General features: G+C 36.1%; 1 protein-coding gene across 7 annotated transcripts in view; it reads left to right on the top strand.

Moving 5' to 3' along the window:
* PHF3 (PHD finger protein 3) overlaps positions 1-16,289 on the top strand; it is a 58,239-nt gene that overhangs the window by 8,431 nt on the left and 33,519 nt on the right. For 4 of the 7 annotated variants that reach the window (XM_042803478.1, XM_042803476.1, XM_042803477.1 and 1 more), the window contains exons 2-4: positions 1,426-1,694; positions 11,587-11,745; positions 13,109-14,924. In XM_042803478.1, the coding sequence (XP_042659412.1) occupies positions 1,451-1,694; positions 11,587-11,745; positions 13,109-14,924 (2,219 nt within the window). In that variant the 5' untranslated portion in view covers positions 1,426-1,450. Of the gene's footprint in view, positions 1-1,425; positions 1,695-10,877; positions 11,034-11,586; positions 11,746-13,108; positions 14,925-16,289 lie in introns of all 7 variants that reach the window. The other 3 variants (XM_042803481.1, XM_042803479.1, XM_042803480.1) reach the window with 3 other exon arrangements.

The following is a 16,289-nucleotide window of genomic DNA, read 5'->3' as shown; positions in this document are numbered from 1 at the left end:
ATACTGTAAAGACACCATGCTCTGCAAAGGCATAATGCCATACCTGACCATTGTTTTCTTCTGAACTGCCCTATGGGAGAAGAAAGACAGACAGACTGTCATGTTTTTTAAAGAAACAAAACCAGAAATGTCCCATTAATGCGTATAAGGAAGCATACTTACTGTTCTAGTAAGCATGAGTATGTACTGGATTTATTTAGTGGCAGGTTGCTTGAACAGGGATATAGATAGTAATTCAAGCACCACAAACTCTAAATCTCACTTTTCCTTTAATCAATGCATTAATTAAAAAAAAGGGAAAATCCTGCCTATTGTGCGGGAGGATGATGAAGGAAGGAGTGGGAGAGAATATGTCTTTTTTCTGTTTCCAAAAGCTTGAACAGTTTTGTGTGTGCCAAAAATGGTCTCCCAGACTTTCCTGTATGCCAAGTTACTACACTACTCAATTTTCCTTGCCTCCATGATTGTATTTATTATAACTGTCTTCACTCTAGAGACTTATGTTAAACTTCTGAAGAAACATTTTGCTGACTATTTTTTTCCATTGTGTTGTGTAGTTACTCATTCTTATTAGTTGAATCTCTGCTACAATAGTTAAATTTCTGCTATATCACAAAGAAGTGATCTAGAAAATAGGGAATCCCTTCTTGTAAAATGGAGGTGCCATCTTTGAATACAGTTCCTTTAAGTTTTACCTAAACTTCTTCAAAATTGAAGTTTCTAAAAGGCTCCTGGACCTTCTTTCTGAAGTCAGCTCAGAATTCTCACATACTTGATTGAGGTCAGATTTTCATATAAAGCTTCTGTAATTTTATTGAATTTAATGATAGGTGGAAAATAGAGGTAAGGCCTTCCTGCTTAAAAATAGTTACTTGCTGTGAAGTACTTGGTAGTTCCTCTATGAATGGAAATATTGTCCTTCCCAGTTTTGGGCCTAGTATGGCAGACTCCTGAGCCTTCTCAGCTCCACTGATGGTAGTGGAAGCTGACCTCACATTTTTACATTTAAAGGTGAAGAAAGATGTGTGCTCACTGCTGCTAACCAGGTTCACTTGTTCTTGATTTCCCCCTCCCTCTGGTGTCCCATCCCCTTGGGTTGGTTAAGGTTTAAACAAGTCTTAGGAAGGAGTTGGTTTAGTTACCCTTGTTACACACACTCTGTAGAAGTGGCAGCACTCTGATACTGATACCAGGGTTTATATTAACTGAGCATGGGTTTTCTTTTAAAAATAATCAGTTAGAGAATTTTTACATATGCAGTGGGCCATACTAAGCCATAAGCAGATTTTTTTTGTTGTTGTTACAATTCTAAAATACCTTAAGCATTCTTTATAAAACACAACAGCCAAAACAATTTGCTGTTTTCTTAGGTGTTTTACAATTTGTAGCTTATTTTCTTATGGTATTTTTCTTGTCTTTCTATAGGGCTGAAAGACACACAGGAGTCTTCATGGATATAGTTGATACATTTAACCATTTAATTCCTACTGAACACTTAGATGATGCCCTATTTCTAGGATCCAACCTGGAGAATGAAGTCTGTGAGGATTTTAGTACAAGTCAAAATGTCTTAGAGGATTCGCTGAAGAACATGCTCAGCGATAAGGATCCTATGCTAGGATCTGCAAGTGCCCAGTTCTGTTTGCCTGTTTTGGATAGCAATGATCCCAATTTCCAGATGCCTTGTTCAACAGGTAAATCTTACAATTTTTTAAGATTACAGTTTAAAATTCAGTTATACTCTAGTACCAACCCTTTTTCATAATGTAGAAATAATAATATATGGGATTTCTGTCTCCTTCCTGCCCTTTTTGTTGCACTGCTTACATGCTTGGCATGTAAACTATGTGCAGTTGTTCTTCATCACATAATGATAGAAGGAGGCTTCTAATTTGAATCAGAAGTAATTAAGGCTTTGTCTTGAGTATGTGTAAATTATTCCCAATTAAAGTTGTGATTTCTTTAGTGTAAGTACTGTGCCTGAACAGTGAAGTTACTAGTTGTCTTTAAAAAATGTAGTAATTCTGGATTAGCAGTAGGAGCACGAGTTGTACAAATTACTGCTCTGACCTCTTAGTTGTTCTGTTAGTGCTAGGCCTTGTAGTACCAAGCTGATACTGGATTCTGGGTGTTTTGCTTTTGTTGGCTTCAAACAAAACTGTGGAATGATAATACAGTTCTCTTTTTATTGTTTGTAAACATCTGATTTGGAACTGAGGTAGAGCAAAGTTTTAAATAAAAATACTTTTAAGGGTTTTGGAGTAGTTTTGGAAGATCAGAAAAAAAAAAAAAGTGGTCCAGTCAGTGAAATTATTTATAGTGTTGAATAGTTGGAATAAATACACTGAATTTTGTATGAGAAGCAAAAAAAATATACTCTATGCTTAATAGCTTTTTAATTTGACTGGAAGTTGAAAAAAACCCCAAACAATTCTTTTAGGTTCATTACTGAAGTGTTGTAGATTACTGCAAATAGCTGATTATATCAACACTTATTTTTTTTCCAGTAACTTTTATGAACTGTTTATGAAAATCCTGATGATTTCTTGATCTGATACCCATACATATTTTTTTTCTACTAGCAGGCTAAATTCTCACCTTCACAAAATTAAGTGGTATTATAACATGGAAAACTGTAAATCAAAGGTGATGCTGACTGAGGCAATGAAAAAGTGAACTACAAAGCCAAAACAAGATATTTGATCTTTTTACTACTTTAGTAGAACATTATTTGAAGCCATCCTTAATGCTTTTGTTTGTTCTTGCTGTAGTCCATATACTTACACATTTTTGTCTGTAACACATCAAACAAAATTGTGTCACTGTTAGTGTGCATAAGACTGTACGGTGTATACAACTAAACCAAATTCCTCCTCATTAAGTTTTTTATTTCCTTCCAGTAAAAGCAATGCAGATTCTTGTTTCACAGTTCATCCTGTACATCTTCCAGTAAACCTATACTGCATTTAGAATTTTTGAATTAACTCATAGGGCATATCTGGATATTTTGGAGGTTACAGGGAGACTTTTTGGGGCTTTTTGGCACATACTTCTCCTAAAAGTGATCAACAGTGCAGTAATTAGTACTATTAATACTTAAAATGATCACAGTTAATTTTTAAGGTCCGTTAAAATAAGTGTGCTAACTTACTTACTTGGGGGCTACTATTTCAGACTGTCTGCAGACTTAAGGGAATCAAAACTGATTTGATTATACTGAATTCATGAATTTAATGTTTGGTTTTTAAGTCTGAAAGCAAGAGCAGAGCCACATTTCAGCAAGTAAATTAAAACATGCAATTTGCAGTTAACATAGTAGCTATCCAGAAGGACATGAAATGTTCTTGCTGTTGCTTGTTCTTTGTAGGCCTTGGTAAGAACTGTCCTTATGCTGAGGTGGTAGGACAACAGCACGTATTACAGTTTTTTAGTTGAGAATAACGATTACTGTTTTGAAGCAAAGTTTCTTTGCTTGTCTTTCTTCCTTGAGTATTCATCTAGTTCATGATTTATTTGATTTGAGACTGTTGGTGATCTAACACAGCTTATGTAGTCTGCTGGTAAGAATGCAGTTGTGCAAGACGATAGTACCCTTGGTAAGAATAACCCATACAAAGGTTGTTTTTTCCAGACAGTGTGCAAGAAAGCTCATTTCTATACCAACACCAATTTGTCTAAAAAAGAAAAAAGCATAACTCTCCCCACAAAATTTGCCTGCCTTACATCTTTAGAGCTACACCACCATTGGTGTGTCATACAGAATGATAATTTGCTGTATTTTGATCCTTCCTGTTCTTTCCCTCCCCCCCACCCCACCCATGTAGGATCTCACTATGAATTTATTCTGTCATGAATTAAGCAATATGGTAACAGAATGGTTTGTTATTGGCTCTTCTCTTAACCTTTCACTAGGATTAGAACTGTACACAGAAGAATGTATTTTTAGTAAGATTTTACCATGCTTAGGTACATTTAGGTAATTTGTTATCTATTTGTTAAGCAAGGCAAGACCTACTAAATAATGAAATGGTAGATGTTGGTGGTGTTTCTTACATTCTTGATTTAATTCCTGAAGAAAAAAGTTACTTTTTTTCCAGAGGCATAGAATTATTTACTACAGTTTATTTTAGACCTTCAAACAGTATCTTGTATAAGCCATGCCTAGACCATGGAACTGTTTAAGAAAAAGAGCAAAATGCTCATGGAAATTAGTTCAGAGAGCCAGAAAAGGGCAGATTTATCATGTTTGCTGCTCCACGAATGACTGGAATGTACTCTGTTCTGACCAGTTTTTAAAGTGGTGAATATTTTACTGCCGCTTACTTGATTGCTGTGAGCAAGCTGAAGAGGTAAAGGTAAAAACAGTTGGACTGAGGAGGTGATTTGACTAAGATGGTGTTAGGTCCCATAGGTAAAACGGAGGAGCAGAAGACATGGCTCACTATCGCTTCTTTGAAAATGTGGTTTGAGCAGAGTTTAAGAGTATTTGTAAGCCTGTGTACAAAACAAGACGCTATCTGTATATGCCTTCAACCCAAAGAACTTGTCCCTTGTTTTGAATATGAAACATGAGTACGTGTGAGTGGCAGAAGCTTTGAGAAAAGCTTGTTTCAGGCTTATCTACATATCAGATTTCTCAGGAAAGTGACAATATTTTCTTTGCTTTACTTCGGAGATCAGGTCTTTTTGTCTATGAATCCCTTCTTTATTGCTTTCAAGTTGGTTTTGAGTATGAGGTTGTTTTCTGCTCTTTCTTACTGCTGCATTGACATTAGCTCTTGTTGGGTGTTATTTACAGATCTAATCCAAAGTTATTACTCATCAACACTGTATCTGTCTTGCTTGGCTTTAGGGTTTATATTGCACATAATTCACCATGAGCTAAGCTTTTTCTTAATACTAAGATTTTTCTGTGGTGAGTTACGAGTTATCTGACTGTATGTGATGGATAATGGTAGCAATTGGTTGTATGTCCTTTAAACATTTTGAGTACTCTTCTATAAGACAAACATAGATTTCTGTGAGTTGCAGTTTGATTTTTGCAATTACTGTTTGTTAGAGGCATCTATGCAGAAAATGCAAGTTTTGTAATTTGGATTATAAATGCTCCTCTTGGGGAAGATGGTAGCTAGAATCATAGAATGGTTTGGGTTGGAAGGGACCTTTGAAGGTCATCTAGTCCAACCCCTGCTGCAAAGAACAGGGACATCAACTAGATCAGGTTGCTCAGAGCTTTGTCCAACTTGGCCTTGAATGCTTCCAGGGTGGGGCATCTACCACCTCTCTGGGCAACCTGTGCCAGTGTTCCACTATCCTCATCATAAAAAATTTCTTCCTTATAACTAGTCTGATTCTACCCTCTTTTCATCTAAAACCATTGCCCCTCATCCTGTTGCTACTAGCCCTACTCAAAGTTTGTCACTGTCTTTTTTTTATAAGCCCCTTTTAAGTACTGAAAGTCTGCAATAAGGTTTTCCCAGAACCTTCTCTTCTCCAGGCTGAACAACCCCAACTCTCTCAGCCTGTCCTCATAGGAGAGGCTGCTCCAGCAGGTCCATGTCTTTCTTGTAATGAGCATGTCATAGTTGAAGTACTGGTGTATGACAAATAGGGAAGGAGCATGAGAATGGTTGCCTTTTACCCATCTCTTGGCAGGAAGAGTTGTATTGGTACCATTAAGCAGTCTCATGTTCACGTCTTGGCCTGAATGCAGTTTGTGATGAATATAAATGATTTCTTCAGTTAGATGACATTGTTGGTCTTTGTCTATTCTGTGAACTTGCTCTGTAGTAGAATAGAACGGGGTTGTCTTGTTCAGCTTTGAACAGTTACATGTTTGGAGAAGAGGATTCTTTGCAGGTAGTTCTGGTAATAGCTTTCAGTAGAGGTAAAAGTAACTTTTTGACCCTTTCAGGCTGGAAGGGGTATGGGTCACATTAACAGAAGTTACGCTGAAATACTTTTAAAATGTGTTTGTGAAGGATGACAGATGAACTGTAAAGGTGTAGTTGGGTTGCTAGTTTGTGGAGTTAGACTGAGCAGATTGCTACTCTTACAGCAGGGTTAAGAGGTTTTTTGTTACTTCAGTGAATCAAGGTACAAACTATCCACAGATCTTATGATTTGCTGCAGCTCATAGGAGCCTGGCAGTAATGGAGGCCATTTACTGTCTGTCCTAAAGTAGATGTTGGTAGAAGGACATAGTGTCACTAGTGAAAGTTGATATAACTACTCTCATTGCCAGTTAAAGGACAAAATTTGACAAAATGAGGCTTTTGAGTATTAGATGAAACTGAAGTTCTTGAAACAATCAGAAATGCTCCATACCATGTTTTAGGTGTGTCTGTGCATCTGTTCATCAGTGTGGTCAGGTGGCTTTTCTTCCAAGAACTGAATGACCAACACAGGAAGGTAGATTATTTAGAACAACTCTTGGGTGTCTTCAGTGTTTGGGTGATGTGAGTGGGTGTGGACATGTGGTTTTAGGGTTGCTTTTTTTTTTTTTTTTTTTTTCATTTCTGAGCAATTCTTTGATCAGAAGTGGAAACTGAAGCTTATGATACAAGGTAGCTCTTGAGAGCAACACTTTTTTTTAACTTTGGATGGTACCCTAGAGATAGGTTTTCTTTTTGTTCTGTTATTTCTTGCTGGAAAACATCCTGGAAGTTTATTCATTAATTTTATAAGCTTGTAATCATAGCAAGTCAAACTGGTCATATGCCAGTAGTGAACTAAACCAGCATTCCCACTAAAGTGTTATTTCTCAGCTATCACAAATTCTGTAGCTTTTCAGGATGTAATTTACTGAAGCAATTTGATTTATTATACATGTAATAGCGGGAATGGTATTTGAATTGCATATCATCTGGAGACATTTCTGGATTTCATTTAAAAAAAAAAATCAAACTTTTAACCAATTTAGTTTATGGGTATATTTATCAAATCAGGTATTTCTCATAAATTGTGAGGAAGACTGTTAGGGATATATTTTCAATTGCCCCTTTTTTCCTGTCCCTCTGGATTGATGCTGGGAAGCCGTTTCCCTCAAGTGCAGTCTGTTCTCTCTGGTTTTAGCTGGTGTTTTCATGAGTACTGTGGAAAGCAGCTTTACCTCTACTAAAATCAGGATCACCTACTGATTCTTTGGAGCCAACCCAATTGGTCTGACTACAAATACTTACTTTCTTTAGCTAGTGTCCTGTTGGGCTGTTAGCCACTTCAGACTCTTTTCACTAAAGTCAAATATATGTGTATTTTTCCTCCTGCATGTGAAGTAATTTTGAATGTAACCTTCAGATTTCAACTCAGAATTTGGTCTACAGTTGTTTCTCTCAGTTTTCTTACTTCTTTATGCCTTCCTTTCTCCAAGCAGTCCATGTGAACAGTTGCACAGTGTCTTGTGACCAAGGTAGTAAGTTTCCTGTATAACATTTAAATTTACTATATTGGTATTACATTGAGAACCTGGAGAATGTTTATTTTGCATACTTTTCTGTCTGTAGGTAACAAACTACCAGTTTTCCTTATTTTACTTACTTCTGATAACTTCAGTTATTTATTCCTTTGGATCAGTTTTATGGACGGAGGGAGGTTGAGTCTGTAAGGATTGGCAAGGCACTTTATGTATTTATGAATCACAGAGTTCATCTAAAGGCTGTCAAAATAATTTGATTTTAAGTGCTTGGCTTGATACTTTGTTTTTAGTTTTTTGTTGAAATTTGTGCTTTACTAGTCTTTATTTCCAAAGTAACAGGCTCCTGTAGCTAAAGTACCATAAATCAGTAGCCCTGTGATGTAACTCCCATCTTTTCTAAAAATGTGGATTCAGTCTTCTGTCAAGATACATGCTGTATTGAGTATTAATCCTACTTGTTTTTCATATATTTTTATTCTAAAGACAGGAAAAATTCCTCTTTTTAATTCAGAGATTAATGGAGAATGGGGGTAAATATTTAGTTAGTATTTCACATGGTGCTTAGTGGGATTCTTTTCTTGCACTGGGCAGTTGGTACAGGGTACACACAAGCAAATTCTTAAATAAACAGGTTACAGGCAAGCTTTCATAAAGCAGCTGGAATTTCTGTTTTCTTATGTAACTTGTATCATCAGTGACCTCTTTTCTCTTGAAAATGTATTTTTTTCCTAACAGAGAGCATTTTTAATTCCATTTCTTGAATATATGCATTACAGATGTCAATAGGAAAAAGATTTTCATATATATTTACAGTCTTCAGACATAGTGATATTTTTTTCAGTATCAACATATATGTTTTATTGCTTTATTGGAATTTATTATCTCTTCTTAAGGCTTACCTAAATGTGTTAGTTACTGCTTTAGACTGTTATTGTTCTTTTCATTGAAGCATAATGTTAGGTTTATATGCTATCCACATATGGTAGAAATTTTAAAACATTCAACCATTTCAATATTATTTGTGGTGCTTGCAGACTTAAAATATGGACTCTGTTGTGGATTTACTCAGTCCAGCTGTTGGCATGATTCAAGTGGACATAGCATTCACAACAACATAAAGCAGCAACAGTAGTGGAGTTCTGTTCTGTGCGGTTATCTAAGCAACAGAAAAACAGGGCTAACATTTATAGAAAATAAATTTATTTCTACACTTGAGATTTGCCTTGACCAGTGTGTTAAAAACCTGAATACTTCTGTCTAATTTTGGTTGAAGATAATAAAGAAATAAAGATTTATAAATTTCAAAGATTCTGATTGTTTTTAAGGGTATTTTCTTCTCTTTCCCTGCTCTTCACCCAGCAAGTAAGACCTGTTTTCCTCAATTTTACATTGCTGAAGAATTAAAAAATGGTCATGCTTTTGGTTTAATGCATAGAAAATTTTACTTTAAATTTGCAAGTAAATGATTTTTATTGTATGTTATTCTATTATTGTATAACATATATAAATGAGTTAGTAGCACAACACGGTAGTTTGGAAATTTAAATACTTTGAGTAATGGAGAGACTGAATACTAAGTTGAAGGCCAGTGGTGCCTCTTCCAGTATGAATATGTTGAATATGACTTGTACTTTCCTTATTTGCAGTTTGTTTAGTTGTACACTGATGTACAACTTCTTCCATTCATACAGTTTTTTTCTTTATTTTTTCATTTCTTCTATCCTTTATTCTTCTGCCTTAATTTCTATATTTATTACTGAGATAATATTTAGATATTTATTACTAAGATCATCTATATCTCTTCAGTTCTGTCTGGTTTTTGTTTTTGTTGACTTACTTTTCTCAACACTGTTTCTCTACATCCACTTGTCCTTTCATAATTTAATTTCCTAGTCTCATCTGTGTCTATTACTATTCTCTGTCACTTTTTCTCTTCCCAGCAGGGTCTGTGTCGAATGCTCCTCATCCGGGGGCCTCATGGGGCTGTACTAGCCGAGTTATAGCTCAGGTGGTTTGAAATTAGCAAGATTCTGTGCTTCAAATTCCTCTGTAAAATTAAAGCTACAGCACAGAGTCTTGTAAGTATGAAAATACTTTAATCCTAATATTTCAAACTGTCCGTCAATAGTAGAATGAATGTGTCCCTTTTGTTACTAATAAAGGAGGATGTGTAAATTCAGTATCTTGAGCAAGAACATTGTAAAACTTGAGGCTGTAATGGCAGCCCTGATACCTGCTTCAGAGCTGTTTCAGAAGTTGTCCAAGTAGTTTCTATTTGTCATGTTGTCTTCAGTAGCTTAGTTCTACACTGAAGAAAGACAAGAGAATCTGAAAGGAGTCTTCTGTGTCACAGTCTGTTCCATGTTTTGTAGGAACAGTCTTTACTGAGAATGCTAATACCGAAGTGCAGAGCTGTTGGGAGGACATAGTCTTTGAGAACACGAGAATGGGCAGCCAGACTTAGGGTGAGGGTCCATCTTGTTCAGTTTTCCATCTTGGACAATGGCCAGTATTAGATATTTAGGGGAAGATAAAGTCTAATAGAACAGTTACAGTGTCATCTTTTTGCCAGTGTGTCCTTTTCCCCGTATGTAGTTTACAGCAAGTAAGTGACTAAGGAAGGTTTGGATGAGTGGAGTAAGACCAGCATTATCAGTGCTCTGCAGCTTGTGAGATACGTGTGTATATATGTACACATGCACAGGCATAAAGGTGGCTCTGGATTGGAAAGCGAAAGCTGCCAGTAATTTATGGAAACACTCTTTTCCTGTAGATTGACGTATACAATGCAGTAACTAAAATTATGGTTAAAATAAACTGAGCAACGATAAATTGTCATCTCAAGAAACTCCTAGCTTTTAGTTCCTGCTGGCCATCTAATTACAGAGGTCTGGAGTGCTGAATACCTGGTGCCAAGGTCAGCTTTCCTCAAGAGGCTGTTCAAAATGTTTCTAATACTTGAACTTTTAACAGGTGGTGTGGTTGAATTACAGTCTTGATAGATTTGATTATTCCTCACTGATTGGCTCTAGTAGTGTTTTACGACTTCCAATTTTTGTTATTTTAAAAGTATGCTCATCATTGTAATGCCTGCACAAGAGCATTATTTTTTTGAAGTTGCAATAGCATCAGACTTGAAAAGGAATAGGAATTAACAGATTTTCTAAGACAGTCTAAAAGTTCTAACAATTTTTAATTTCTGTTAATTTCTTGCTTATTCTGATTTCTCAGATGAATTTATTAATTTAAATCAGTTTTAAGTAAGCAATTGTTAGAAATTTTTAGATACCTCATTTCTGTCATGCGAGTTAATCATAAAAATGCTTCTGGGTAGGTGCCTTGATAGTGAAAAATAGGCATACTTGGTTGTTTCGAGTTGGTGTTGTATTTGTTAGACCCTCCTACATGCTTTGTAAAATCACTTGGGTGTTTGGCTTGATCTGACAAATTTCGCATCCCACAGGGCCCAGGATTCATTAATCACACGTAGGATCTTGGGATAGGAGAGGCTACCATTGCAGAACCAAACTTAGAGAGAGTGAGGAGAATGGCTGGTACAGTGGCCTGACTGCCTCTTAGGAAACCTATTTTCAGGAGCAACCTCTGGGATCCTTCTCAGGTTAGTGGAGGACAGGAATTCAGCAAAGACAATGTTCTCTGACTTCTGGGAGACTAGTGCATGCTACACTCAATGTTCTTCCAAAAATGGGTTGCAGATGCAGATATATGATGTGGGTGGGACTTAGAATTTTAAAACAATATTCCATGAGAAAACTGTGATTTTAAACTCTTTGTACTTCTGGATCAGCTCTTTCTGCTGTTTACCTTTCTTCACTTTTTCTTAGGTGGGAAGGGACAGTGAGGGACAGCTGATCCTCTAGGACTGGGGACCTTCCTGTGGCAAAAAAAAAAAAAAAAAGTGAGTCCACCAAAAAGCTATAAGGACTGTCTACAGAAATTTTCAGCTTTGGGTGATAGCTTCTTCTACACTGAAACTGCCTCACATGGGAATTTTCTGTCTTGCCTTTCTCATTTTTTCCCCTTTTGTTTGTTTTTAGATGGCCAATTTTTTAAATTTTTCTCTGTCTCTTCCCCTGTCTTGCTCAGCATTACAGCTGCAACATTTTTTGATCATTTTAAGTTTTAGGTTCTTTCTTGTTTGTTTTTTCCAGTTATTGGTCTTGATGATATGGATGAAGAAGGAGTTAAAGAGAGTGGTAACGACACCATTGATGATGATGAGCTTGTTTTACCTAGCAGGAATTTGAGGAGCCGTTGTGATGAAACATCAGTCACATCACCAAGAAAATCACCACGTTTAATGGCACAAGGTGATCAATCAGTAGATATGTGTGTTTGCACATTTGAAATTAATTACATTTTTATAATTCCCCCTTCCCCCACAATATTTATAAACTTAAAGTAAAGCTTTGCTGTTTGGTTGTGTGAATTCAAATAGACACTTTTATATACATTTCAGCTAAAAGATAGCATCCATAGGGTAGTACTCAGTTTGAATTCCTCTTTGATAAATATTTGATGTCTTCCTTATGGCTTGCGTTCCTTAAACTAATTTTTGAGATTTTTGGTCCTTTTACCTGCATCAGAGTAGCACTGTGGTTCTTCACCAACAAAAACATGTTGTATTTGCAAACACCAATGGAATATTAGGTTACAGTGTCTCTTTATTTCCAGTTAAAATCTTAATTCTATTTACTTGTGTATTTTCTTTTTGTTTTAAATTGTAATAGTAATTGCAGTCATAAAGTCTTTCATCAGAATATCTCAATATGCTTAATAAGAATTTTAATCCTATATTTAAATTGCTTGGTAGCTAATTTATCATTGGGGTTTTTCTAACTTGAACTGGGAGTTACTGACAGCTCTGCTTCCCTCCCTCCCCCCCACTATGGTAGGCTGAGTTAAAAAGATAAAATTACTTAATAGGGAAGTCAGAATTGAAATAAGAGCCTGTGGTACAAAGCTGGTGAATATGCTTTTTAAAAAGGCACTAGAGTGATGCGGTGGTGCAGACCCCCTGGGCCACATTGAGATTCTTTAAGTGATCTAAAACATTCATCCATGACAGATGGTTTCTTTCTTAGAATATGTAAGAGATGTCATCAAGTGAGAATGTGGCTGGGTCTCGGATTCATATATTATGTTCTCTAAAAGCTTTGTAAACTTAACAGCCATACTTCTAATCACAATATAACTTGTGCAGTTTTTACTTGAGATAGAAAAAGTTGAGTGGTAAAAAAAGTAGAATGGGTTTTGATTGTATTTTTATCATCACTTATGTTTTATGTATACTATTCAGAATTTTCATAGCCATTAGAATAATGGGATTTTACATACAAACTATGACAGCGTAAAATTAAAATGCAAGTAATTTATAACTTTTTAAACTAGACAGCTGGGTAGTTGTATTTTTGGGGGAGGGGTGTGTGTGTGTTTTTTTTGTTTGTGCATGTGTGTGTTTGTGTGTGGGGTGGTGTGTTTTTTTGTGTGTTTTTTTTTTTTTTTTTTTTTTTTTTTTTTTTTTTTTTTTTAAGTTTAGTAAGCAACTAAATTTTAAGTTCTATTTGTATCCAGTGGTTGAATCAAGCTAAATCAGTTCTATTCTAGGTAAGTCTTGTATTTGCAAAGAGGAGGACACAGTATAGCTAAGACATTTTCTTTTTCCCTTCCTAGAACCAGTACGGAGTTTGCGACAGAGCACGCTAGCCAAGCGTTCAAATGTTGCGCCTCTTGTCAATACCAAGAAGTCATCTGTAAAAAGTGGATCTGCTCCAAAAACTGGACAGAAACAAGAGAGAAGTCCAGCTAAAGAGACGGATGTTGCTGCACCCTTGAAAACGGAGCAGCCTAAAGAAGTTAGGCGTAGTACAAGACGATCAGGACAGACAGAAGGAACGGCAGCATCAGTAACAGCATCCCAAAGTAATACAAAAAGTCTTCCTGGTCCTGAAGAGGTGAATGAAATAAAGTCTGAAACCCTTGAGCAGGCAAAAGTTGAGGAAACATCCCAAGAGTTAAGTTGTGCTAATTTAGCAGGAGTCTGTTCTCCTCCTGGAGAAACAAAGGCAATAACAGAGGTTGCAACAAAGACTGAATCTGGGAATGTTGAGTCAGTTTGTTCAGTATCTGCAGATACTGAAATTACTGCTGTTAAAAATGAAGCAAATGATGTGATTGATTCAGTGGGCTTTGAAACTTCTTCAGAAGAAGAGACTGAAAATAAAACAGAGGAATCAGAGAAGAAAATAGAAGAGCATGATCACAGTGGAGTAACTGGAAAAGCTAATGATCCATCTAGTGCTTGCGTGAATCCAAGTGAAATTTGTGAGACCTTTTCAAATTTGTCCAGCTCTGCAGAAGAGGGGGTTGATTGTAGTTTAGGTTCCCACAATGTGGAAGTTCCTGATGAAGATACATTGTCAGTAAAAGAACGTGTAACAGAACCTATAGATGATAAGGGAGTGGAGAAAACTGTGACTTCATCGGAGAAACTATTGGACAGTAGAGAGTTTGATAATAAAGACTTGAAAAGCAAAGAGTTTACTTCTGGTGACCCAGGAAGTAGCATTTTAGAAAGCACTGTTCTTGACCAAACAAGCCAAAATGTACAGCAGCAGATTATCAGTACTAAAGTAGAAGGCTCTGAGGCAGAAAAATCTCAGGATGATGATAAACAACTTAGTATTTCATCAAAAATTGAAAAGAATATTAGGCCCCGCCATAGTAAATCTATAATACAGAATAAGCAAAATCTGACTGCAGGTAATCGACAGAAATCAGGTACAGTACAACAAGAAATGCGTTCAAGAACAAGAGCTGGGCTTACTGTTTCAGGTCTTCATAGTCCATCTTCAGCAAGTCTGAAGAGGAATGCAGATGAGCAAGAGAGTCATCAGCATCCAAATAACCCAGTTAAAATTAGGAAGAAACAATCTGATCTGGGTTTGAAAGCAAAGAGCTGTGTTTCAGGGGTGACTGTAAAAAAGCAGACCAATACAGTGCTGAAGAAAACACCCCGAGTCCAGGCTTCTGGGCAAGCACAGAAGTCATCAATTCAAAGAGCAAGTGAGAAATCTCCTACTCATCAAAGCTGTTCTAAAGATACTCACCACTCTGCACACTCATTATCGGGGCATGTTTCAAATGTTGGTCAGAAGTCAGCCCAGGGTCAGAAACACCAGCTTGCAACTGTGCTAAAAATAAATAGCTCCACAAAGGAAGAGGCAGAGACAAAAGATCCCCCTGTTGTAGAACATCTGAAGGAGGATGATAAAGAAAAAAACAAATCAAAAAGAATTGATAAAAATCTCCAACCTCGACAGAGAAGAAGTAGCAAAAGTCTTTCTCTTGATGAACCCCCGTTGTTCATTCCAGATAACATTTCAACTGTTAAACGGGAAGGCTTGGAACATACCTCTGCTAGTGAAAGTAAACATGTTTGGGCGCCCAACAAGCAGTGTGGCTTTTGCAGAAAGCCACATGGCAACAGGTGTGTGTGGCTTTGTGTCTGAGGAATTGATTATTGGTCTCAGAAGATAATTCTTTTCCTCTTGCCAACTGTTTGATACTGCTGGTGCCAAAACAAGAAGGCCTTATAATGGAAGCCTGTCTGTCATACTGTTGGTTGATTTCTTTTGCAGTCATATACTTTTTGGTCTTTTAAATAGAGCATTAGAAACCAGTTTGGCCAAAAATTTTTATTAGGAATATTTTATTATATTAATACTTTTTTTAATGAATGTGTAATTCCCCTATGCTGTTAAAAAATGTACTTTTAACTTGACTTTTTTTTCATAGAAAAGAAATAAGACTAATATGTCTGTGTTCCAGGTTGTAATTTCCTTCTTTCCAGAGACCTCTTAAGTTGAAGGATCAACATAAAAAAAAAAAATCAATTGCTTGTTTACATGTGACTTCTATCTCATAGAAGTGTGATTCAAATACCTAAGAAATTCAGAGGTTTTTTCAATTTGTATAATCATTGCTACGAGGCTTTCATGTAATAAAGTAATTAGGTAGTTGGGGTGAAGAGGAAAGGTATGAAGAACATCAGTCTTTAAAAACCTCTTTAAAACTTCCATGTGGGCCTATCTGAAATTCCCTTTAAACCTAATAATGAGGTTGTATCTGAAGTTGATAACGTCCCTCTGTGACAAAAGTTGGTCTTCGCCATAAATGAACAAAACAAGGCCATTGGGTTCCACTAATGAACTGTCAATCCAAGAATAAGAATTCCTTTATTACCTCATTTTATGGATTTAATATTGAAGTATTGTTTTTGTAGCTGCAGTTCTACCTGACACCCTTTCTTTTTTTTTATTTCAAATTGAAGAAGTTTCTCATTAGTTCTTTGCTTATGTGAGAGAAAGTTTTAATAGTAACTTTCAGTGAGTGTACTTTAGAACTCCATATATCAGAGTGAAATATGGAACAATTACCTTTGGTGCTTGAGGTTTTTGTATCATTCATTTGTATCTAAGAAGAGCCCTTGTGACTTTATTGACTTTATTACATCCTATTTGACACACAAATACATAGAATTTGTTTACTGTGCAGCTATGGTAACTTCATCAATGTAGTCTATTAAAAGAATTAATGCTAGGTTTGTTCTGCCTAATTAGTGAGAATTAACCTGATTGAAGGGGGGCACTCACTCTTAGTTCTGTGGTTTTTTTTTTGTTTGTTTTGTTTTGTTTTTTAAATAAATCATTTTATTGTTAGGACTGTCCCTTTACCATTTGTGCCTCTATAATAGTGCTTAATTGTATGCAATTTGCATTTCCTTAGTTTTTATCATCTCATGTATTACCGCAATGGTGGAAATACATGGGTAGCCTATGTTTCAGTGAATTGT

Source organism: Tyto alba, unplaced genomic scaffold, assembly GCF_018691265.1.
Source record: "Tyto alba isolate M040663 unplaced genomic scaffold, T.alba_DEE_v4.0 Super-Scaffold_40, whole genome shotgun sequence".
NCBI classification, from domain to species: domain Eukaryota; kingdom Metazoa; phylum Chordata; class Aves; order Strigiformes; family Tytonidae; genus Tyto; species Tyto alba.
Note: the sequence above shows the minus strand (reverse complement) of the source record. Positions and strands in the feature narration are given on the sequence as shown.